The 26,490-nt window shown below is 41.4% G+C and overlaps 1 protein-coding gene across 2 annotated transcripts; it reads left to right on the forward strand.

Moving 5' to 3' along the window:
- The first annotated feature begins 15,130 nt into the window (after nt 1-15,130).
- On the forward strand, nt 15,131-26,124 carry LOC127453719 (serine/threonine-protein kinase Sgk1-like). Of its 2 annotated transcripts, none has more exons than XM_051720343.1 (12): nt 15,131-15,149; nt 22,156-22,204; nt 22,585-22,639; nt 22,901-22,938; nt 23,696-23,753; nt 23,853-23,936; nt 24,039-24,170; nt 24,468-24,580; nt 24,674-24,893; nt 25,009-25,164; nt 25,269-25,358; nt 25,453-26,124. In XM_051720343.1, the coding sequence occupies exons 3-12, from the start codon at nt 22,586-22,588 to the stop codon at nt 25,609-25,611; spliced, it is 1,104 nt and encodes a 367-aa protein (XP_051576303.1). In that variant the 5' UTR covers nt 15,131-15,149; nt 22,156-22,204; nt 22,585; the 3' UTR covers nt 25,612-26,124. The 2 variants fall into 2 exon arrangements, with proteins under 2 accessions (XP_051576303.1, XP_051576302.1); XM_051720342.1 differs by lacking the exon at nt 15,131-15,149 and adding an exon at nt 21,624-21,794.
- Nucleotides 26,125-26,490: the final 366 nt, after the last annotated feature.

The following is a 26,490-nucleotide window of genomic DNA, read 5'->3' on the forward strand; positions in this document are numbered from 1 at the left end:
ACTTCTGAGAGATCCGTTATGAAAGAGGTACGATGTTTTTAAGTAGACCACACTTAATAAAACAAAAGCCTTTTCGACACAAAATACGGTGATGTAAAGTAACTGAAACACGAAAACAAATAGCTCACGAGAAAACAGCTCTTTTTGCAGGAGACATGGGCTTTTCTGAGTGTGACGTCTTAATTTCTGAATCAAGTTCATGCAGATCTGCTCGGGAGCTCCCGTACAACTGAACCGAACTGCTCCGAAACTTACCGACTGCCTCTGTCTGGATCGGACCGAGATGAATATAACCACGATTTCTTGTCTTTTTTTTAGTGCAATAAACATTTCGGCTGGAACAAAAGACCAAATATTGCTCCGCTGTTAAAAGGACAAGAATCGCTAGTTGACAGATCTCTTGTTTTTAAAGGCAAAACGTAATATGGCATCTATCGTTCTTCAGGGAAGCCCACACATCTGGAGTCCATACGGGACATTGCTAATGTACAGAAAAGCGTCTGATAGACGCAGAAATTTACCTGCTTAAGATGTTCGCAATGTCTTTTCGATGCTAGTGGTTCTTATATTCCCCGTGATGAGGGAAACAATTCAGTGTTAAGGCGATCATGGTCGCAGGTGTCGGTAAACTTCCGGAATATGTTTTTATTTTTTTCCCTTCATCTCCGGGTTCCTTCGGAAGGGAATCACAGCGTCACTGCGCTGCCCACGAGATCTAAAGCTGAACTTGTAGCAAATATATTGTTATTGTGTTTCCCTTTCTCACTAGTAGTGTGGATTGAATTACAACACGCATATCACAAATTCCGTGCCTTGCATGTCATTTTCACCCGTATTAGGAATACTTAAGAGTTTACATGAGTCTTGATTGTTAGGCGTGATTCATATTGAACTTTGAGGAATTTCGACTGGTGCGCTCAATCTCAGGTGTGTGTGCCCGCTAGTTTAGGGCGCTGTCTCTCCTGGCCCTGAATCTGAATCACCAACACACGTGTTCTGAAGCACAATTTATGCTTCACAATGGTTATTTATCCTGGTGGGCCCTTGAACCCTTTATGTGCACTTTATTTCTCTTTTACTCAAGAGTTGAAGGCGCCACAAAGAAGTGTGTGTTTGCATAATTTGCTACTGGTCAAATAAATATTGCTTTACTGAGCTCAAATCTTAAAGGAGTAATTCGGGTTCAATACAAATTAAGCTCAATCGACAGCATTTGTGGCATTATATTACTTACCACAAAAATTACTTTTCTGAAAAAATAAATAAATAAATAAATAAAAGGCAAAGATCTGGGTTACATTGAGGCACTTAGTGGAAGTGAATGGGGCCAATCCGTAAACGTTAAAATACTCACTGTTTCAAAAAATATAGCCACAAGGCGTAAACAATATGTGCGTTAACATGTTTTTTGTTGACGTCATTAGCCTAGGGGTTCACATAGTTTTTCCAACCTACACTGTGAATGTTTGAATGATGTATTTAATATGTACAAGAACAATACAATAATTTGTGTGTTATTAGTTAAAACAGATTGTGTTTTTTCATTATTATAACTTAGATGACAAATTTATACATAAATGCAGGCAATTCCAAAGGGTTCACATACTTTTTCTTGCCACTGTAGAAATCTAATTTGACCAAAATCCCGCTACAAATGACTGTATGTTAAACATCAGTTCTTATTGACTTGTTAACGTTGCGCAGCATTTTACTGTCTTGTGATACAATTTTGTGCATCCTCGTTTCTTTGCGCCTCCGTCCTTAACCACGTGACCCAGAAACCGATCAAAGTCCGCCATCATGAAGAGGACGAAGGAAGCTTCCAGAGGATGCATGAGCGAGGAAGCACAGAAGCATCCTACGTGGAATACTTTTTTGTCGAAACACTTGACTCACGCATAAATTCTCCTCCCCCTTCACATCTGGCACAACAGTTTTTATATATGTTTCACCTTCGCCATTTTAATATACCATAATTTTCACATTCTTTAACAGTGCATCTTGAATTATTAGGATTTATTTTGAATATATTTTTAAAATAAAGTTTCAACAGCAAGCACACGAGGTAATGCGGCTGTGCAGAGACGGCACTCTGAAGTGATGCTTGAGTGAGCAGGACATTACGTAGGACAAATCTGTCTTGCTTCGATTCCTCTGTTCTCGTTTCCTTTCCATTGATCATTGTTTCCTTAGATGGAGGAGTTAGGAAGCGGGGAAATGAAGCAAGGAAAGGAAACCAGGATGCACAATTTCAGAAATGAGAAGCACCCACAGTGTCAAACTTCCTTCTTTCTCAATGTTGTGATCAATGTTCTTTCTTCACATCCACACTCTTTCATTCCCTTGTTTTTTGCAGAAGGCTGTGATCTTGCTATCCCCGAGACCTCAGACAATAGCAAGGAGCTGATGGTGAGAACGCACAGCAAGAAGTTCCTCTTCAGAGTGCCAGAGGAGGAGCGGCTGCAACAGAGGAGGTTAGGTGCCTTCAGCCTTCGATTCCTCTTACTGACTCACTGCTGCACTGCCTCTAATGCCTGTTATTTCACTTTGTCTTCTAGAGATGCTGAGGGATCCTGAAATGAGATCCAAGCTGATCTCAAACCCAACCAACTTCAACCACATCGCTCACGTGGGCCCAAGCGATGGCATGCAGGTCCTCATGGATCTGCCTCTTGTAATGCCTTCATTATGGCTTTGTCGACATCAGGAGATCGGTCGTATTAGATAAGAGATCCAAAATCTGCAGTGTTGTGGATCTCCTAGAAGCACAATTGACAAACACTTTTCTTATAGATGCTCAGTAAGTTACTAGAATTTAAAAAGTGCCTCCTAATTGAAGAAATAACCAAGTAAACTCTTTGAGTATGTTTGGATTTGTACAAAATCCTAAAAAAATATTTTTAATCTGTGAAATCTGAGAATTTAGGTCTCTGATATAAGAAATGAGTTCATTTTGAGACTCCAAACAATGTCCTACAGTGTTATTTAGGGGTGGTGGATAAACGTATCAAAGGATGCATTATGATTCATACTCATGTTTCTGGATCAATCCATAAAAAAAAAAAAATCATTATCAGAATTTGTTAATAATATTGGTTATTGAAAAGCATATGCAGGATAAAACATTACAAAAACAGATAAGCGGCATATAAACCATGCAAAGCAAACAAATATATGCATATGCAAATATTTGCTTTTTTGTGTAAAGTTATATACAATTTTAGAACTTGCCATGATGACGTACTGCTGTAAACCCTAAAACAGCTATAAAAATGATGATTTAAACAACTTTACAGCTCAAATAACACATTAGATTTAACAGAAGAATTAATGTAAGTGCTTTTATAAAATGATAAGCTTTACATGTTTGCCTTTTAACCTTCCAGAAACTGGCCCCATTCACTTCCATTGTAAGTGCCTCACTGTAACTCAGATTTTTGTTTATTTTTTATGTATTTTATTTTTTTTTTAAGAAAAAGACAGACGGAGTCGCGTGGCACCATGCAAGGGTTTGAACACATTGCTAGTTTTATTACTATTTGTGTCACAAACCGGTGAGATTCGATATAGCCTGATTCTTTTTTTTCCTTTTTTTTTTTAGATTAACATTTTTTTTATTGATTCATATATTAACAAATAAAAGCAAAAACACTTACAAACAGAATCAATACTTAACATCCCCCACCACCCCCCCCACCCCCCCCCCCCAAAAATCTTGAATCTTAACACAACCCCAAAAGACATGAGTTTTGTCTCCAACTTGTGATTGGCATCGCCAGCAGGTGGGTGTGTCTTTAAGACCAAGCATATATAATCTAGAGGGGGTCCAATAAAATCTATGTAAAATCTTAAACTACATAAGGCGAACCCTTGCATCTCTAGATGCAGACTTGACATTTTTTAGAATCCTAGTCCACACTCATTTTTCCAATACCAAATTTAAATGTTTCTCCCATAATCTCTTGATAGAAGTTAAAGCTCCATCCCCCAGACTCTGAATTAGCAGGGAGTAATACACTGATGCCTCATGACCTTTTCCAAAAGCAGCAATCACCTCTCCCAATGCATCCCATTCTACCATATCAAACGCCTTTTCGTGTCAAGTGAGATGGCAGCGACTGGAGACTGATCATTTGCTACTGACCACATGATATTGATGAAACGCTTAATGTTATCAGAAGCGCTACGGCCCCAAATAAACCCCACCTGATCTATATGTATAGGAGATGTCATAACTTTACTTAATCGGTTAGCCAAAATTTTTGACAAAATTTTGACATCTAGCTGGATCAGGGAAATTGGATGGTAACTTTTACACTCACTTGGATCTTTGTTCTTTTTAAAAATCAGACTGATCCGGGTTTGTGTCATGGTTGGCGGAAGCTTTCCATTCTTTAATGATTCCGTATAAACTTCTAACAAAGTGGAGCCAATTCTGTAGCATAAGATCTAAAAAATTCAGCGGCAAAACCATCTGGCCCCGGAGCTTTGCCGGTAGGTAAGGCCTTAATTACCTCATCAAGCTCTTCCAAGTTTATATCAGAATCAAAATAATTTTTTTGCTCAGTCGTCAATTTAGGGAGTTCTAATGGTTCCACAAATTTTCTAATATCTTCATCAGTAGATGAAGATGTCAAACAATAAAGATCAAGATAGAACTCTTTAAAGGCATTATTAATATCAATGGCCAAGGTAAAAATTTCACCACCAGCAGATTTCACTGAGGGAATGGTAGAAAAAGACTCATTTCCAAAACTCCACTTTCCGCGACAAAATAGTAATATATCTGTATTTCAATCAGGTCAATTCTCTGAGGCCATCAGACGACATTCGGCGCTACAGATATAATACTATTTTGTCACGGAAGGTGGAGTTTTGGCTATTCAGGGCAAATCATACTTTGAGTCAGGGGACAAAGCAGGGAAGCTTTTGGCTAGATATATAAAGCAGAGAGAGTCTTTTTCTACCATTCCCTCAGTGAAATCTGCTGGTGGTAAAATATTTACCTCAGCCATTGATATTAATAATGCTTTTAAAAATTCTATCTTGATCTCTATAGTTCCACGTCTTCGTCTACTGATGAAGATATTTGAAACTTTGTGGAACCATTAGAACTCCCTAAACTGACGACTGAGCAACAAAATTCTCTTGATTCTGAGATAAACTTGGAGGAGTTTGATGAGGTAACCAAGATGGCTTTGCCGCTTAATTTTTTAGATCTTATGCTACAGATCTGGCTCCACTTTTGTTAGAAGTTTATATGGAATCATTAAAGAATGGAAAGTTTCCACCAACCATGACACAAGCCCGAATCAGTCTGATTCTTAAAAAGGACAAAGATCCAAGCGAGTGTAAGAGTTACCGTCCAATTTCCCTGATCCAGCTAGACGTAAAAATATTGTCAAAAATTTTGGGTAACCGATTAAGTAAAGTAATGACATCTCTTATAAATATAGATCAGGTGGGGTTTATTCAGGGCCATAGCTCTTCTGATAACATTAGGCGTTTCATCAATATTATGTGGTCAGTGGCTAATGATCAGACTCTGGTCGCTGCCATCTCACTTGACGCCGAAAAGGCGTTTGATATGGTAGAATGGGATTATCTTTTTAATATTTTGGAAATATATGGGTTCATTTTATTGGATGGATTAAGTTACTTTATAGACACCCTGTAGTGGTGGTATAAACAAATGGATTAATTTCAGATTATTTTACTCTGGACAGGGGCACCTGGCAGGGTTGCCCTCTTTCCCCATTATTGTTCTGTCTGCCACGATAAGAAAGGAAGATGATTTTCCAGGGGTGGTGGTGGGAGGTATGGCGCATAAGCTTTTGCTTTACGCAGATTATATTTTATTATTCGTCTCTGACCCCATTAGATCTATGCCTTGCCTCCACAGAATTATTAATTCCTTTTCTAAGTTCTCAAGATACAGAGTGAATTGGTCTAAATCCGAAGTTTTGGCTCTGACAGCGTACTGCTTTTCAGCCAGGCGCCTTCCAGTGGCCTAAACAGGGCATTAAGTATTTGGGCATTTTATTCCCAGCAAAATTGTGTGATTTAGTTAGAGTTAATTTTGACCCCTTAATAAAAAGGTTTTCAAGCGATGTGGTCAGGTGGGCTTCATTACATTTATCTATGATTGGGTAGGTTAATGTTATTAAAATGAATTGTATTCCAAAATCCAACTACTTGCAACAATCTCTCCTTGTAGATGTCCCCCTCTCTTATTTCAAGCAGTTTGTTAGCATAGTGAAGTCCTTCATTTGGAAGGGTAAGCGTCCCAGATTACATTTCAATAAATTACATAGGCCGGCTGACAAAGGTGGGCTAGGCCTACCCAAGATTTTTTATTATTATTATGCATTCAGTCTCAGACATTTGGCTTATCGGTCGCTTCCACCTGAGAGAGCCCCTCCCTGGTTTTGTTTTGAACAGGAAGTTCTTGCCCCTATTTCGCCACTGCAAAGCCTTTCTTTCAAACTAATCGGAGAAGTTAAGTTACACCCCAATATCTCGCATTTGCACTCGGTATGGACAAAAGTGTCCAGAGTGTGTAATTCTGACATTTATTTAAATGTTGCCTCGAGCATATGGCAGAATCCAAAATTATTTATTAATAAGTCCCCTTTCTGCTGGTCAGAGTGGATTGTGATGGGGGTTATTACACTCGGTGACCTATATGAGAGTGGAGTGTTGAGATCTTTTGAAAATATTGTTCAACATTTTAGGATTCCCAGATCTCAGTTCTTTAGGTATTTACAGCTGCGCCACCTGCTCTGTTCTGTTTTTGGGGGTAGTATACACCCCCCTAAATTGGCAGATACTCTGGAAGTGGTGATTACTGTGTTTGGAAAAGGCCATGAGGCATCAGTGTATTACTCCCTGCTAATTCAGAGTCTGGGGGACAGAGCTTCAACTTCACTCAAGAGATTATGGGAGAAAGATCTATACTTGGTATTGTAGGAGGGAGTGTGGGCTAGGATTCTAAAAAACGTCAAGTCTACATCTAGAGATGCAAGGGTGCACCTTATGCAATTTAAGATTTACAAAGGTTCTACTGGACCCCCTCTAGATTGTATAGGCTTGGTCTTAGAGACACACCTACCTGCTGGTGATGCCAATCAGAAGGTGGGGACACAACCCATGTTTTTGGTGGTGTCTTAAGATACAAGAATTCTGGTTGAGGGTCCAGAGTTTTATGGGTGACGTATTAAGTACTCATATCTCATTTTGCCCCAGATTTTCCCAAGTATTTTAGGTGATGGGGCGGTCATTGATGTAGGGGATAAGTCGGATGAGTCATTTTTTTCTTTTTTTTTTGTGGGGTAATCAACATTATGCCACAAATGCTGCCGATTGAGCTTCACTTGTATTGAACCCAAAATATTCCCTTAAGAAATTTATCATTTGCTTATGATGTTTAAACCCAGTAGTGTAGTCTAGGGCATACGTGGGCCATATGCCCACCTAACTTTCTTAGGATTTTACGTATGCCCACCCAAAATAAGTGATGATACGTATGACCGCCAGAACAATGAGTAGGCTTTTGACCCAGAACTTTTTCAATCTACTAACGCGATGCCGCAGCACCATTGAATGAATTGTGTAGGCCTATATATAAGTGTACAGAGATTCACTCTAAATGCGCTCGGAGCTGCGGGAGTGCAACTTTTGTCACTGGCAAGACAGACAGTCAGACTAAACTGATCCACCAATCAGACAACACGTTCTCACTCCCAAGGCATCAAAGACTGATGCTTGTGCAAGAGCCCAGCGCGTCAATCTACAGATGCCAAAAGCGTTTCAGAACGTTCATTTCAGACGTGATTGGATATTTGCTAACCAATAATATTTTCCTTTCAATAAGGGGCGGAACATTTTCAGTGTCTAAGGCCTTGTTCAGACTGCCACTAAAAATCTGATTTTTTTGCATATCCAGATTGTATCCAGATGAGTTTTTGATAGCCTGGACAGCAAAAAACCTGATTTTTCAGAATCTGATTCAAACCACATCGGGAGGTGGTTTCAAATGCTATTGAAATCTGATTTTTTCAGATGCATCTCAGTCCAGACGCTCTGGCTGCTCAAATCGGATTTCAAATGGTCTTTTGTGTCACTCTTAACATGACACACAACGATGATGTCAAAAATCGGTGACTGCAGTATGGAACATCACAATATTTACCAGTCTCCTCCGTCACTGAGTTTTGCTTGTGCAACAGAGGAGTTCTGCACCACGACTGGACAGGGCGCTTATTTGGAGAGCGAGATGATGGACCTGTTGCACCGCGTCTGTTTTGAAAGCATCGTCACGTGGGTACGCCTATGTCGTTACCAAAGCAGCCCATGCAGATAGGTTGGTTATGTTTGAATGTGCAAATCTGATTTGATCACTTGCAATTAATATTGCGGACAGTATGCCTGAAAAGATCTGATTTGAGAAAAAAATCAGATTTGCCTGCAGTCTGAACATAGCCTAATGCTGATGCACAAGCATCCCTGGAGTAATCATAATTTGCGCTGTGAATTTATTTCCCTGCTAAACGTAAATATATACATTAAAATTTAACATATGCAATCAGATTTTTTGAAAATACTGCATGTTTTTTTTTTTTTTTTTTTTTGCCTATTACTGCTGTCTGTGGTGCCTTTTTCTCGTGATATCAAATCATTTTAATTTATATTTCTAAGTAGGAAAACGATTTCACTATACACAAAAAAGCACATAATAATACACAAATAAAACAAATAACCATACATTTTTATGTAGGCTATATGGTAATACAAGATAACGTGTTAACGTGAACATTACTACACTCATATTAGCAACAATGCTTCACAGTTTATTGCGTGTTATGTATTAGTTTATTAATTAGAGTAATTATAAAGTATTAACAATTTTCATAATAGCCTAATAAAAGGAGCATTAATGACACCTATTAATTTAAATACATATTTAACATCAAGTTACCATGCCATGGTTTTTAGTAGTGTACTGTATACCATGCCAGCTAGAAACTTACCCTGATATACTGTACATTTTCATGTTCATGTGGAACTATAATTACAACAGCCAATATTCTTTTTTTTTTAAACCAAAAAATATTTCTTACACATTTTACATATGTACTGTATATTAATGTATTTAGAGACTGGGTGCATATTTTATTTTAATTTTATATATATATATATATATATATATATATATATATATGTTTTGGGGGGGGGGGGGGGGGCTTCATAAATTCACAGTATTCCCACCTCTTCAGACACTACTACACCACTGTATAAACCCTACGATTAAAAAAGAAGATGATGTGAGCTGGTCCTCTGTGCAAATGTATTAGAGCAATTTACATTGTATTTGACATTCAGCAATCACTTTTAATCAGTGTACACATTTAAAACATCCTAAAGGGATATTCCTGTTTGAATACAAGTTAAGCTCAATAGAAAACATTTGTGGCATACTTTTGATTACCACAAAACTAATTTCAACTCGTCCCTCTTTTAAAAAAAAAAAAAAAAAAAAAAATCTGGATTACTGTGAGGCACTTACAATGGAAGTGAATGTGGCCAATCCCTAAATGTTAATACTCACTGTTTTAAAAGGACAGCCACAAGACATAAACAATATGGGCTTTAACATGATTTTAGTGTGATAAAATCGTTTACTAACCTTTTTGTCGAACCTGATTTGTGTATCTTGGTGTCATCTTTCTGATTCAGAAACTAATCAGAGCTGACTGTCCTTTAACCTTTAGCTAGCCAAATATAGATTTCTCTATAACCGCCTCCCCTCCACCTCACACTGACAGAGAGATCAGTGGATCAGTGGTGGACATTTCTTGGAAGGATGCCTTCAATAAATCATTTGTTGTACGTCATAAGTCAAAGTAAATAAGGAAATTTAATAAAACAGAAGCAAAGTGTGTCAACAAACAGAAAGCCCCTGTTGATTATAAAAGAAATTTGAATATTTTGTTGGTTTTACAGCTTGATTATAGTCAGGTATGTAATTTATATACTGGAGAACAAAATGAGGATGAAATGCAAAAATAATTGTTGTTCCCAACTAATTAAAATTAAATTAATTAAAAATTAAATTAACTTCAAAGGTCAAACATTATTTTAAGTTGTGCAAACATAAACCCTGACCCTAACCCTAAATGAATACTGTAAACAGCATAACAAAACAGTCTTTTCCTCTCACTCATCTCTTCATACCTCTCTGCAAACTAATTTTCCCTTCCCTTCTTACGTAAACCATTCACCTGTGTAAGAGTAGGAATGTGAGTGTGTTTTTGTGTGCCAGCCTGTACATGTTTTTCATCCATCGATTTTTGCTTCCTCCCTGTTATTAAGTGACACTATACATGTTAAGAGTGTTCCCTAGACTATTTTAACATCCTGCATCAATGTCTACATGCATGTGCTTTTAGCTTTTTGTATGCGTGTTTGCTAATGTGTATTTGTCTATGGTGTCAGGTAAGCATCTCCGTTATATAACCTGTATAGTTAGCTGAATGAGAGGGTTAACATGCCAACATGGCAATAAGAGAACCCTAAATTTATTAGTACCTTTGACAGGTTGATGAGGGTTTCCCCTTATGTATCAGAAGGAATATGTGTATGGCAGGCCTATCCAAGAACATTTCTGAAACCCTCAATCCACATTATGAAGGTCTCTGTGTTATATGTGCAAGTTCATATAGGAACTCTTAGTTTACGGAAAAGGAAGTCCCAAGAGGCATTAACAGTGAAAGAAATAATATGCACCTAAGCCAAATGGCCTAATCCAGTGATTCTCAACTGGTGGGTGCGACCCAGAAATGGGTCTCAGGACAGTTTTGTTCTGTAAAAACAATGCTAAATTCAAATAATGAAATGCTACTAATTGAATAATTGTGCATAATCAACAAAATAGGCTGATCAACTTTAAAAGGGGAGGAGGAAATGATTCCCATATTTGTGTGGTTGACATCAAAAGCTGTGTGGTAAATCAAACTTTAAGATATTTTGGTGTAAATTCATGTAACTTGATAGAAGCAAAATTGGGCAGCTGCCAGCATTGACATGTTGTGATTCATGTCCTCATACTTATTGTTAGGCCTATGCAGTTCATGGTAATGTAAATTTCAGTGTTGGATTTTAAGGTCATTTTTGTTTACTTTTGTAGGATAAACTATTTTAGTACTTTGTTGTGTCGCCATTTGATGCTCAATGTAAAAAAAAATGAAGCAAGACCAGTTGGGAACCACTGGCTTTACCACATACTGTAGATTAAAGACATGCTATTAAAACAAATGCATTTAGGACTTCCTCTACCATTTTGTGTACTGCTTTGAGCTTGCAAGTTAAAGAGAGAGTGAATGAGAGAGAGAGAGATCTAAGTTGCTTAGTGCAAGAGTGTCATGTCTTTTTTTTTAATGCACATTATGCGTACATAAACAAAAAACAATGAGCAATGCATTAAAGAAATACAGGAAGAGGGAAAAAAGTCAAAGTATCAGAAAAAATATTTAAATATAATTTGTGGTATATATGTCTTAAGGGGATAGTTCATCCAAAAATGAAAATTCTCTCATAATTTACTCACACTTATGCCATCCCAGATGTGTATGACTTTCTTTCTTCTCCTGAACGCAAATGAAGATCTTTAGAAGAACATTTCAGGTCTGTAGGTCCACACAATGCAAGTGAATGGTGACCAGACCTTTCAAGCTACAAAAGGCAGCATTAAAGTAATCCATATTACTCCAGTGGTTAAATTCAGGAATTATATAAAAGCTGTGGGTGAGAAACAGATCAATATTATAATATATATAAAGTAATTTTTTACTATAAATCTGAAAGTGGAGATTTATAGTAAAAAAAAAAAAAAAAAAGATTTCAGTATTAATCTGTTTCTCACCAAAAGTGATTGCATCGCTTCAGAAGACATATATTAAACCACTGGAGTCGTATGTATTACTTTTATGCTGTCTTTATGTGATTTTTGGAGCTTCAAAGGTCTGGTCACCATTCACTTGCACTGAAATGACCTGCAGAGCTGAGATATTCTTCTAAAAATCTTTGTTTGTGTTCAGCAGAAGAAAGAAAGTCATACACATCTGGGATGGCATGAAAGTGAGTAAATTATGAGAGAATTTTCATTTTAGGTGATTTTGGTTATCCCTTTAAACCGAGATCCTGACTCTCTATGGTCATTAAAAATCCCAGGGCACCTCTCATAAAAGAGTAGGGGTGTAACCCCGGTGTCCTGGCCAAATTCCCCCCATTGGCCCTTATCAGTCATGGCCTCCTAATAATCCCCAACCAGCTGGTGTGTGGTGAGCGTACTGGTGCACTATGGCTACCATCACATCATCCAGGTGGATGCTGCACACTGGTGGTGGTTGAGGAGAACCTCGTTCACTATGTAAAGCGCTTTGACTGTAGTGTCAGAAAAGCGCTAAATAAGTGTAATGTTCATATTAAATATAATAGCAAAAATCTGTCAATCATTAAAAGAACCGATCAGAAAGAAAATCAAGGTTATAATACCTTAGAAATGTGTTAATCTTGCCATTATTTATGAGTTTAAGTGATTATATATATATATATATATATATATATATATATATATATATATATATATATATATATATATATAAGATGTTTCTAAAGACTAAAAAGACTTTGAATCTGGATAAAGAATTAAGAAATTTGATCTTATGAACAAAATATTTACACTGTCTATTCAACAGCATTGTTGTAACTTGAAAAATAACAATAATAAAAATCCTGGAATGATAATAACTCAGTTTATAAGGCAGTCTGTCATGTTTGTTAATTTTCTTTTTTATTGATGATAATTTACTCATATACAAAGTGCATACAAACGTATACAACTCACAACAACTTAACAAAAATTTAATAAAATAAAAACGGAAGCTACAGTAAATTAAAGTGAATATGTGCCTCATAAGTCATTTTTTGCTTTTTTATTTTTATTTCTCATACTGTCCAAAGAAGTGCCATATTGCTTAACTTCATTCATAAAGTGATCAAAATGTGGCTTAGTTTTGTCAGAGAGTGAGAGCGAGACAAAGATACCCAAGAGTAGAGGAACAGTTCAAAGGATTTATTAGAAATAAATATTCACGGGGCCTTGGTAGCTCAGTGGTAAAAGACGCTGGTTACCACCCCTGGAGTTCACTAGTTCGAATCCCAGGGTGTGCTGAGTGACTCCAACCAGGTTTCCTAAGCAGCCAAATTGGCCCGGTTGCTAGGGTGGGTAGAGTCACATGGGGTAACCTCCTCGTGGTCGCTATAATGTGGTCCGTGGCAACGCGCTCAACAAGCCACGTGATAAGATGCACGGGTTGATGGTCTCAGTCGTGGAGGCAACTGGGATTCATCCTCCGCTACCCGGATTGAGGCGAATCACTACACGACCACGAGGACATAACAAAAGAGCACTGGGAATTGGGCATTCCAAATTGGGTGAAAATGTAAAAAGCTGGCGAAGGCTGAGGATCCTGGCACCAGCTGCAGTAGCGGGGAGAGGTTTGTTGATGCGTGCACACCATGGCCGTGTAATGGGCAAATCCGTGAATAGTGGGTTCGTAGGTGAGTGTGTGCGTTGTTTATGTCAGTAGCAGATTCGTAGGAATCCTCCGTTGAAGCATAGTGAGGTACAAAAACACAGGACTCACCCCGTCCCTTGCATCAAAGACACCACGCACCATTAAGTTCCTCTTTTATCTATTGTCACAATAAAAACACCCCCTTTGTGGGACTGTGCACCTGAGAATAATTGTCTGTGCCTCGTTCATCCTGCCACAGTGGTGGAGAATGCTGGTTGAAATGAAGAAAATGAGGTCAGACAATGAAACTTACCCCAATTCTCCGTCTGGTTTTTCCACAGGTCCAGCTCTCTCTCTGGAAACAATGGAAGAGCTCATGCGTCAGCTCGTGAACATCTCCCTCTGCCAGCAACAAATCATGGAATCACTTTCAGCACGTCAAGAACGGGCAGAACAGGAGCTCATGCAGCTGCGATTGGAAGTCGCTGCTCAGGTACCGATCCCCAAACCCCGTGCCCGAGCTAGTCAGCTGATCACCAAGCTAACGGAGCATGATGATGTGGAGGTATATCTGCATACGTTCGAGGTGATAGCTGAAAGGGAGGGGTGGGATAGGAGCGAGTTGGCAAGAATGCTTCCCTTCCTAATGGGGGAAGCACAGCGTGCCTACTACTCACTCAGCCCAGCCTCCGTTGATGACTATAAAGAGCTAAAGAATGAGATATAGGCACGGGTGGGGCTTTCACCGGTATGTGCGGTGCAGCGCTTCCATGAATGGGTGTATGATGCTCAGGTTCCCGCCCGCGTACAGGCTTCGCAGCTATCCCGTCTAGCCCGTCTATGGCTGTTTTCCGGGCAACCGACACCAGTACAGGTAGCGGAAGGAGCGGTGGTGGACAAGTTCCTTCGGTTCCTCCCATGCATGCAACAGCGGGCTGTAGGAATGCGGAACCCCAAGACCCTCGCCGCCCCGGTGGAGGCTGTTGTTCCTTGCCGAACTCACCCCAAGCCCTTGGTGACAGAGAGAGAGCTGGTACCTATTCCCAGAAAACGCACCAGGAAAGGCGACCACTGGAGGGCACCAGTAAGCAGACCAGTGACACCGTCCGTTTGGGAAGAACCCATGCCCACAGACCCAAACCCCCTGGAGGCCCGAGCCTGGCTGGCAGGTTGCATCGTTCACCGAGCAGTGCCCCGGGAAGCCCCGGAAAGGGAGGTGAAGATCGAGGGCCACTGTGTGAAAGCCCTCCTGGATTCCGGGAGCACAGTAAGCCTGGCCCAGCCCCAGATAGTTTCCCCCAACCACACAGCAAAGCCTCAATCCCCATCACCTGTGTGCATGGCGACACATGCTATGTTCAAACACGGTCAGTTACAATCAAGGCTGAACCAGGAAGCTGGCCGGTGGAGGTCAGGATTGTCAAAGATCTGCCAGTGCCCCTACTCTTAGGATGAGACTGGCAGGGGCCCAAGCTGTCCAACTTGCCAGCTGCCGGGGGCAATGCCGCAGGGGACCCCGTCCAACACCACAGAGACGCCCGGTGTTGCTGGCCACTGACGGCGAGTGAGATGGTGAGTTGAGAGTGATTGCTCCTAATGTATATTCTGACCTCTTCCAACAGATAATGGAGAGGGGTGCTTTCGTCAAGGAACAACAGGAGGACGACCGGCTAAGAAACTTCTGGTCCCAGGTCAGAGTAGTCAACGGCAAGGTACGACTTCCCGCCCCCACCCCTTTCCTCACTTCATTGTGGAAAATGGTCTGCTTTACTGTGTCGCTCACAGGCGGGGGGAGGAGAAACGCCTCTTGGTGGTGCCATGCACGAAGACGGAGACCGTGCTTGAGTTGGCCCACTCGCATCCCATGACCAGGCACTTAGGGATTGAGAACACCACCCGACGAATTAGGTACCAGTTCCATTGGCCCGGACAGGATGTGGAAGTGAGGCGCTATTGCCAGAGCTGCGCAGTCTGCCAAAGAACGGCTCCACGATGACCTCCCCCCAGCCCCCTCATACCCCTGCCCATCATCGAGGTGCCCTTCGAGCACATCGGGATGGACCTGGTGGGACCACTGCCGAAGTCTGCCCGGGGACATGAGCACATCCTGGTCATAGTGGATTATGTGACTCGGTACCCCGAAGCAGTGCCACTGAGGAAAGCCACCTCCAAGAACATTGCTCGAGAGCTGTTCCTGCTGTTCCTGCTGTTCAGCAGAGTCGGCATCCCAAAAGAGATCCTTACCGACCAGGGCACTCCGTTTATGTCCCAGCTCATGGCAGACGTGTGCAAGCTGCTGCAGGTGAAACAACTCCGCACCTCGGTTTACCACCCCCAAACAGATGGATTAGTGGAGTGTTTCAACCAGACCCTAAAACGGATGCTGAAGCGGGTGGTAACCGAGGATGGGTGCAATTGGGACCTCATGATACCCTACGTGCTGTTCGGCATCAGGGAAGTGCCTCAGGCATCCACTTGATTCACACCCTTCGAGTTACTGTTTGGTCGCCAGCCCCGGGGCCTTCTAGACGTCGCCCAGGAGGCTTGGGAGCAACAGCCCTCGCCGCACCAAACAGTAATTGAGCATGTACGTGAGATGAGAGAGAGGATCAAGAAAGTGATGCCCCTGGTGCACGAACATCTGGCGGAGGCCCAACGGGCCCAGCAGCGCACGTACGACTGCCCTGCCCAAGCTCGTGAATTTCACCCCAGAGACCAGGTCCTGGTGCTGATCCCCTGTGCCATGTCTAAGTTCCTGGCCACCTGGCAGGGTCCCTACAGGCAGGGTGGTGGAATGGACAGTGCTGGTAATGTATCGCATTCGGCAGCCGGGATGAAGACAAGCGGAGCAGATCTACCATATTAACCTCCTCAAACGCTGGACCGATCCCGAGAGATGGGTCTATCGGGTATGCCCAAACGGAGGCCCCAGTGGTAGATCTGGGAAACCAACTCTCCGCGAATCAAAGGAAGGAATTGGAAGCCCTGGTTGGACAGTTCAGTGACGTGTTATCAAGTTGCCCCGGGCGGACCAACATGATCCATCATGAAATTCGCACCTCCTGGAACCATTGTGTGGCAGCATCCCTACCGGGTCCTGGAGGCTCGCCGACAGGCTATAGAGGAGGAAGTGCTATGGATGCTACAACTCGGGGTCATCGAATGGCACCCTCCACTTCTGCAATGACTTCCAGAAGTTGAATGAATTCTCCACCTTTGACGGATACCCCATGCCCCGAGTGGACAAGCTCATCGAGCGGCTGGGCCGAGCATGATATATATCCATCCTGGATCTGACCAAAGCATACTGGCAGGTACCCCTAGCCCCATCGTCCAGGGAAAAGACCCTTCGGTCTACATGGGGCACCTGCCACCTTCCAACGGATGATGGACATCCTCCTGAGACCCCATCAGGCATACACGGTGGCTTACCTGGACGATGTTGTAATCCATTCAGAGCGGTGGGAGGACCACCTAGACCGTCTGCAGAGGGTGCTGACCGAACTGAGGAAAGCTGGACTCACCGCCAATCCAAAAAAGTGCCACCTAGGAGCATTGGAGGCATGCTACCTGGGCTATCAGATCGGAAGGGGTCTGATCATGCCCCAGGAACAGAAAGTGGAAGCAGTACACTCCTTCGGCCGACCAACCACCAAAACCCAAATACGTGCATTCCTTGGGTTGGTGGGATATTATCGATGCTTCATACCTCATTTCTCCACTATAGTCTGTCTCCTAACACCCTGACCAAGAAGGGGCAGCCTGAGAAGGTGCAATGGAGCCGCCCTGCAGAGGAAGCCTTCCAGAAGTTGAAGCTGCCCCTTCCTCCTACAAACAGACGCCTCGGATACGGGGTTTGAGGCCATCTTGTCCCAAGTCCAACAGGGAGAAGAACACCCCATAGTGTACATCAGCTGGAAGCTGACCCCAACCATAACCGGTACGTGGCAGTGGAGAAGGAAGCTTTGGCCACAAAGTGGGCCGTCCTGGAGCTACGATACTATCTACTGGGCCGGAGCTTCACTCTGCTGACTGACCATGCCCCATTGCAATGGATGGCACGAGCGAAGGACGCTAATGCCAGGGTAACCCGCTGGTTCCTCGCCCTCCAGGACTTCCATTTCAAGGTGCAACATCGAGCGGGGGCAGCCAACGGCAATGCGGACAGCCTGTCCAGGATGTTCAAAGGATGGTCAGATCTGTGTAAAAGTTCACTCCCTCCCTCCCATCCCCTCTGTGTGCTTCCAGGTCCAGGACGTCGCTTGGGGGAGGAATGTGGCAAGTATCCTGTGCGTTTCAGCATCGCCCTGGAATTGGAGCTCGTTTGCCAATCAACCGTGGAATGCAGACACTGATCGGCATCACCTGCAAACAATCAGATGGAGGAGATTTAAGCACCGGAGGAAGAGGAAGACGGTGAGCTTCAACTCCAAGGCATGTCACTAATCCTCTTCTCTCTCTCTTTCAATTCCATACTCCAGCAACAATTGAGCGCCGATCACCTCACACATTCCACGGAAGCTTCACTAAACACAGGACTCACGAACACAGACACCCCGGCACTCTCACCCTGCCCCTTGCACCGAAGACACCACACACCATTAAGTTCCTCTTTTATCTACTGTCACAATAAAAACACCCCCTTTGTGGGACTGTGCTCCTGAAAATAATTGTCTGTGCCTCATTCATCCTGCCACAGAGACCCAAGAGCAGAGAAACAGTTCCAAGTATTTATTAACAATAGATATTCATTTCAACTGTGCTGGCAAAGACTGAGGATCCCGGCACCGGCTGCAGTAGCAGGGAGAAGTCTGTGGATCCGTGCGCGCCATGGCCGCGCAATGGGCAAATCCTTGAATAGTGTGTTCGTAGGCGAGTGTGTGCATTGTGGAAGCTAGGAGCAGATTCGTAGGAATCCTCTGTTGAAGCGTAGTGAGGTGCAAAGAACAGTGCCTAGCAGACTGGAAGGCAATAACTCTTCCGACACGCGGCCAGAGACAAAGAATCCTCCGCTGAAGACTCGTGAGTGCAGAGAACAAGTGTACAGCAAACTGAAAGGCAACCAGACTTCCGACACGTGGGCAGAAACGGGCAACCAAACAGAAACGTGAGACAGGACCAACTAGGCAGAGAGAGTGAAATAAGTACTTCACATCAAACAACAATCTAGCAAATATACTGAGAACACGAAGGCCTTAAGTAGGGAGTGAATCAGTGGAGAACCAGGTGCTGCTAGCAAGCTAATTAGTGGCATGATCAGCGTTCCCCTTGGAACAATCAACGTTCCTATGGAAACACTGATCATGCATGCCGGCAGCGCCTGCGAGACACGAGGGAAAGAAAATAACAAAACACACAGAGCAAAATGATAAACTCACCGGAGCCGTGACAGCTAATAAACCATTTTTTTCACATGAATGTGATATTTTCCACATAAGATAAAAAGTTGCATGAGAGAAAAAAACTTTTACAATCAATGGTGTCTTGTACAAAAACAACATGACATCATACAGTTTAATTTGTATCAAAGTTCCAAAGCTCCTAGTGTCAGAGTTGTGTGTGTTTGTTTGTTTTTCATGTCTTTTATTTTGAAAGTTTAGTTCCTGTTCCTGTTTCATGTCATGTGGTTTCCTTGTCATGTGATCTTGTCATGTGTTTCCCATGTTCTTGTGTCTTGCCCTCATTGGTTCATTGTTTCATTAGCTTGTTAGCAGTCTTGTTATCTTGTTTTGAGTTGTAAGTGTTCATTGGTTTTCACTCTCATGTGTTCTCCCTTGTCCAAGTATTTAACCCTCATGTTTGCCATTGTCCATTGTTGAGTATTGTTTGCATGTATCGTTGTTGTTGTACAGCGTTCTATGTCAAGTTTCATAGTCAAGCCAAGCCAAGTCATGTCATGTCATGTCAAGTTAAGTTTAGACAATTTATGTTTATGTTTGTTCACGTTTGTAGTTAGGGTTTTGGGATTTCACATTTGGAAATAAAACTGCACTTGGGTTCATCACACATAATCGTCTCTTCGTCTACCTGTTGCCAGCCAATGTTACAGAATACTCAACCGACCAAGATGAACCCAACAGTTCAACTTCTTCATCTAAGCCAGGAAAATTTTTCCATTGAAGAATATGTTGAGAACTTTTTGCTCTGGCCAGCAGGGTCGATTTTAATGAGATTGCCCTCAAGGACTGTTTTCGCTTTGGACTTAATGAGCCAATCACTTCCATGATGCCAGGCGGTCAGAGTACCCACAGCCTGGCTCAGTATATCGACCTTGCCCTACTAATTTGTGGTTCATCGTTCACTGAGGGGGAGGTGGACGCCAAGCCAGAGTCCCACGTCATGGCCGCCAAGCCAGAGTCCCACGTCATGGTTGCCAAGCCAGAATCCCACATCATGGCCGCCAAGCCAGAGTTCCTTGTCATGGTTGCTGAGCTAGCGCCATCTTTTGCCCTGGATTCAGAGTCTGCTCCATGCCATGTCACAGTAACTCCTCAGCCTGCTCCATGCCATGTCACAGCCATGATTAAGTCTACTCCATGCCAAGTCACAGCCACGCCTGAGACTGCTCCATGCCATGTCATAGCCAAGCTTCGGTCTGCTCCATGCAATGTCTCAGGCTCACCTCTGTTCAACGAGCGAACGCCCAAGCCTGCCACGGTCAACCAGCCAATGCCCACGTCTGCCTCGTCCATTCCAGAGCCAGCATTGCAAACCTTATCCGTTCCAGAGCCATCTCTCCCTGGGCTATTTGAGTTGGAATTGGTTCCCGCTCTTGTGCCCGCCCTGAGTTCTCCTGATTAGCCGGTTTCCCCCAAGCCACCGGCTCGATCATCACCCTCTGAGATATACCAGACACGGAGAACTTTTGAACCTCTGACTCCGCCTAAACCCTCTGAGCCCTGGACTCTGCCTTGGCCTGTCGATCCCTCAACATCACCTCGGCTCTACGTTCCCTCGGCTCCACCGCGGTCCTTCAGCCTGTCGGTTTTACCGGGGTCCCTCGTCCCTCCAGCTCCTCCTTGGTCTGTTGCTGCCTCTAGAGGGGGGGATATGTCAGGGTTGTGTGTGTTTGTGTATGTTTTTCATGTCTTTTATTTTGAAAGTTTAGTTCCTGTTCTTGTTGCATGTCATGTGGTTTCCTTGTCATGTGATCTTGTCATGTGTTTCCCATGTTCTTGTGTCTTGCCCTTATTGGTTCATTGTTTCATTAGGTTGTTAGCAGTCTTGTTATCTTGTTTTGAGTTCTAAGTGTTCATTGGTTTTCATTGTCTTGTTTTCCCCCTTGTCCAAGTATTTAACCCTCATGTTTTCCATTGTCGAGTATTGTTTGCATGTATCATTGTTGGTGTACAGCGTTCCATGTCAAGTTTCATAGTCAAGCCAAGTCATGTCATGTCAAGTTAAGTTTAATCAAGTTTATGTTTATGTTTGTTCACGTTTATAGTTAGGGTTTTTGGATTTCACATTTGGAAATAAAACTGCACTTGGGTTCATCACACATCATAGTCTCTTTGTCTACCTGTTGCCAGCCAACGTTACACTCTATCAAAAATATCCTCTAGTGTACACTGAAAGAAGAGATGTATTAGCATACAGATTCCTTACAAACACCACAGAATTCACACAAATTTTCAGTATATCCAAATTAAAACGTTGTAGTAAAAATATACTGTATAAATATGTAGTATTTTAAAGGGATACTTCTCAAACTTTTTTATTATTTATAAAAAATAAAAGTTTGTAAAAAGTCCAGACTTAATGCTTTCAGAAATAAATGACCAAAATACTGTTGAACATGGCACATAATTCCTCTTAAATTTATTTTAAATACTTATATATTCTATTACTGCATGTGTCTTGTACAACGTTGATATCACCAGCAAAGATTGTATCACTACGTGTATTGAGTTGTTGGTCTACACCAAAAGTAGAATATCCAGAATTCCGTCTGTCATGTCATCTGCCGAATAACGGGCGTCGTGACGTCACAGATTTTCGGCGGCATCACGTGTCCTGCAAAAAATAGCCGGTCGGTCACAGTTCTCTTCATGAGACATCGCTCAACCAGAACTGACCGGTAAAGACACCAGCCCACAGACGGACTCGCAACTCATTACTGGTTACCGGTGCTTTTCTTTCCTGCTGAAAATATGGTTAAAAAGACTAAAAGCCCCGTTACTTACGCAAAAATTAAGGGAATAGTTTCATATTTTACTGGTAAGTTTACAAATTTATTCCACATTCTCAAACTTTAATAAGTAGAGTCATATCTTGATATTTCTGGTCAAATGTACCAAATAACTTATTTGCTTCCATACATTTTATATTTAAAGGTTAAAGTTAAAGCTAAATGTACAAACGTTTGCTATATACTGTACATACATATTTATATATCTTTATACATCTCTTTCTCTCTCTCTCTCTCTCTCTCTTTATATGTTTGAACAGTCTTGTTAAGGTTGTTCGCTGTACAGTATGCAGCAGTTACTATTTAAAAATAATGATTTATTTATTTATTTATTTATTTTTTTACCTTAAAAAAATTGCTTGCTTTTAAAATGCTATTTTATTTTCTCAGCTTTAATAAAGGACAAGAAGCTTGGATCCAACTATCCCATATACCAACAGTGAGTTTCATCATAGTCATCATTTTCTGTTGCCGTAAGCTACAAATAAGGCAGAACTTGTTATGTGTTACAGTGCAGGGTTCAGAAGAAAGACTGATTTCATTATGTCCACACACTGTAATAATAATGCAGATCCGAATTTCCGAGTGACTGGAGCCTTGCATTGCACTCACTCTGTCGTTTTAGACTGAATGCCAGTACAATAAGACCATGACCTACTTATAGGCATTCCAATGTAAAACCCAGGAGTCAAGAGCCGTTACATAAAGCAGTTACACCCAACCCTTTATATTTCTTTAAAATGTATTTTAAATTGATAATAGTGCTTCTCATATCCCCAGAAATGATTTCTGCCAAACACTCTTTTTTTTTCATTCCAGGATGGACTTCTTCCAACATGAAAGTAGTCTCTCTGGTGATGATGGAGCAGCAGCTGTAAGTGAGCTCAAAGTAGTTCAAGTTCATTTCCACTTGTGCTGGGCCTACATACTGTAGTGGAGATATATCTTAATAAAGTATTAATAGAGGTCTCCAGTCTATTAAAAAAGAATAGGTCAGGTCAGCTGCCCGACTTAAGTTGCTGAACCAGTTGACCTAGTGTAAGCTAACAGGAAGTGAACAGAACTGTGATGTGGTTTCATATGTCACTGGAGTAAGTTGCTGACTCTCTCTCTCTCCCTGGTCTGTCTCTCTCAGGTCTCTTTTAGTAATCCAATAGAGGAGCTGCAATCTCGGTAAGTAGGGTGCTCATAACTTAAAGACAGAGTTCACCCAAAAAGTTTACTCACCCTCATGCCATCCCAGATGTGTATGACTTTCTTCTGCTGAAAACAAATGAAGTTTTTTAGAAGAATATCTCAGCTCTGTTGGTCCATACAATGCAAGTAAATGGTGGCCAGAACTTTGAAGGTCCAAAAAGCATATAAAGGCGGCATAAAAGTAATCCATGTGACTCCAGTTGTTAAATCCATATCTTCAGAAGCGATATGATTGGTGTGATTGTGAAACAGATCAATATTTAATTATTTTTAATTATTTTTTAATTCGCCTCCCTGCCCAGTAGGTGTTGATATGCATGTAGAATGTGAATCGCCAAAAACAAAAGAAGAAGAATGTGAAAGTGGAGATTTATAGTAAAAGAGTTAATATTGATCTGTTTCTCATCCACACCTATCGTATCGCTTCTAAAGACATGGATAAAACCACTTGAGTCTTATGGATTACTTTTATGCTCCCTTTATGACTTTTGGACCTTCAAAGTGTTGGTCACCATTCACTGCATTGTATGAAACAACAGAGCTGAGATATTTTTCTAAAAATCTTTGCTTGTGTTCAGCAGAAGAAAGAAAGTCATAAACATCTTGGATGGCATGAGGATGAGTAAATGGTGAGAGAATTTTTATTTTGGGATGAACTATCACTTTAAGATATCAGCCCATATGGACTCAGACACAGAATTACTCATCAATATTTATTTATTTGTGATTGTAGAGTATCTGCTGCTGATTTTGACTATTTGAAGGTGATTGGGACAGGGAGCTTTGGCAAGGTATCATATTTAATTAAAGCTCCTACTGCCTTGTATTTGCTGTTATGTGTTTATTGAACTTATTTTAACATTTTGCTCCATTTGATTGTCTTTATTCAGGTATTCTTGGCCACACACAGGGAGAATGGCAGATACTATGCAGTCAAAGTCCTACAGAAGCACGGTATCTTAGCAAGGAAGGAGGTAGGTTTCCTTATTTGTTGCTAAATTTATTCAATTTATAGAAAAATGTGTCTGTGTGTATTCATTGTGTTGGGGTTTTTGTGTGTGTGTGTGTGTGTGTAGGAAAGACATGTCATGTGTGAGCACAGTGTGTTGTTAAAGACACTTAATCATCCATTCCTGGTGAAGCTTCACTTCAGCTTTCAGACTAAGGACCGACTTTACCTGGTGCTGGACTATGCATGTGGAGGAGAGGTGTGCTTACACACAGACACAAGCATGAACACACAGCTTTGAATCTGAGCTTGTTTATGGAGATGAATCCATCATAAGTCAGATGCTAATAACAGGGTTATCCAATCAGAACTAAGCCTGACAGAATAATTTATCAACTAGAGCTGAAAAAGGTGCTCAGCAGGAGGAATACAATTCACAAACTAAATTTGTAAAACAAAAGAAAGTTTGGTTGTTTTTGACATACCCAGGTTATGATGACTTTCTGCATATACTGTTTAATAACAATATTTTCTTTTTTGCCTATTTATTCTGCAGCTTTTTTACCATTTGCATAGAGAGTGGGTGTTTGGAGAACCCCGAGCCAGATTTTATGCTGCTGAGATAGCCAGTGCTTTGGGATATTTACACTCCCTGAATATTGTCTACAGGTACAGACACTCTGAAATATCTGTGCAATTCTTATGTACTTAATGGGGAAAAAAGAAGACTTAAAGTAATCCATCTCTCACAAATGCTTACAGGGACCTGAAACCAGAAAATGTTCTGCTGGATTCTGGAGGTCATGTGGTTCTGACCGATTTTGGCTTGTGCAAGGAGGGTGTGACTGGACGTGGTACCATTAGAACCTTTTGTGGAACGCCAGAATACTTGGCACCTGAGGTCCTCCAGCAGCGGAAGTATGACAGGACTGTCGACTGGTGGGGTCTTGGAGCTGTTCTCCATGAAATGCTCTATGGCCTGGTGAGAAACCCACCAATGGAAATGAGTACACTATTGTAGGTGAATCAAATAATAAGTAGACAAAACTGAACAATTTACCATTTGTTAGACAGTTTCTCTCTCTTTCTTTTTCTAGCCACCTTTCTACAGTACAGATCGTCTTGAGATGCTTAGAAATATTATTTCTCAGCCTTTGGAACTAAAACCTGGAGTATCTAGTGCAGCCAGAGATTTGCTGAAGAGACTTCTAAACAAGGACAGGGCCAAGAGACTAGGGGCCAAGCGTGACCTGGTAACCCAACACGCACGCCCACACATTCCCTAACAGTCGCACTATCTCAAATGAATTTATGCTCTGCATGGCTAAATGTCATTTTGCTCTTTTTGGGGTTTTAGACAGAGCTGCAATCTCACGCATTCTTCTCCTCTATTCAATGGGATGAACTTTTTGCAAAGAAAATTCCACCCCCTTTCGTTCCCTCACTGGTAAGTGTTTAATTGACATATTTGTCTAAAAGCACTTGTGGAAGATGGTTTAATGTGTAAATCATTTATATCCATTTATATCTCTGTCTTTCAGTCTGGCCCTGGTGACCTCACAAACATTGACCCACGGTTCACAGAACTTCCTGTTCCGCAGTCACTAGGTGTATGTGAGGAGTACGGAGCAACTTTTCCTGGCTTTACTTATATCAATGACAATATTCTCTCACTGTCAGCGCAGACTAGTGGGCACTAAAACAGAATTCTGTCAGACCAGTAGACATTTTGCCAGCATGTGAACACGTTTCTACAATACAGTTAGCAGTTGAAAAAAAGAATGGAACCAATGATGTTTTACTTAGGAAAACACTGAAGCACAGTAAGTTTTTTTTTTAATGTTAGCTGGACCAATGCATTTGCACATGATTGCAAAGTTTATATCAAAAGTGACTGTGTTTTTCCAACATTCATATAATGTATTTAAATAATTTTTTAGCCCTGTTGTGAACGAGAACAAATATGTTTGTACTGAAATACATAACAAGGTACTGAACCATCATCCAGATTCAGGTGGAATACCATGTTGTAAAGACTACATGTTGCATCAGATGTTTGCAGAATTTGTAAGACTTAATTTAAAGATTTTATGGAAAGAATGTTAAATATGAAGGTTAACGTATGGTTGCGTATAATATAAAAATGGAATTGGCAAGTGTTTGTGATTTTTTTGTGTGATCACTAAAGACACGATAAACTATGGAAATATAAACGACTCCAGTAGTCTTCAATAGTCATTGTTTTGAGAGAAAAAATTGATCGGGGGAAAATTAACCATGGTTTTACTATAGTAATATTGTAGTAACCATGTTTTTTGGCAGAAGCCATCATTTTAATGCAAGTAGCCATGGTGTTACTACAATAATATGGTGTTAATATAGTAACCATGTTCAATTTTGTGGTTACTATGGTTTTACAACAAAATACAATGGTGATACTATGGTTTCTATAGTAAAACCATAGTTCATTTTTGTTTTGGAAAGTTAGGTTTAGGGATTGGGGTTGGTGAAGGGTGTTTGTGGGACTCTAAATAAACACTCTGCAGTGTACCCCTATACTGAATGTTAGTATTTAATTA

Source organism: Myxocyprinus asiaticus, chromosome 16 (assembly GCF_019703515.2).
Source record: "Myxocyprinus asiaticus isolate MX2 ecotype Aquarium Trade chromosome 16, UBuf_Myxa_2, whole genome shotgun sequence".
NCBI classification, from domain to species: Eukaryota; Metazoa; Chordata; class Actinopteri; order Cypriniformes; family Catostomidae; genus Myxocyprinus; species Myxocyprinus asiaticus.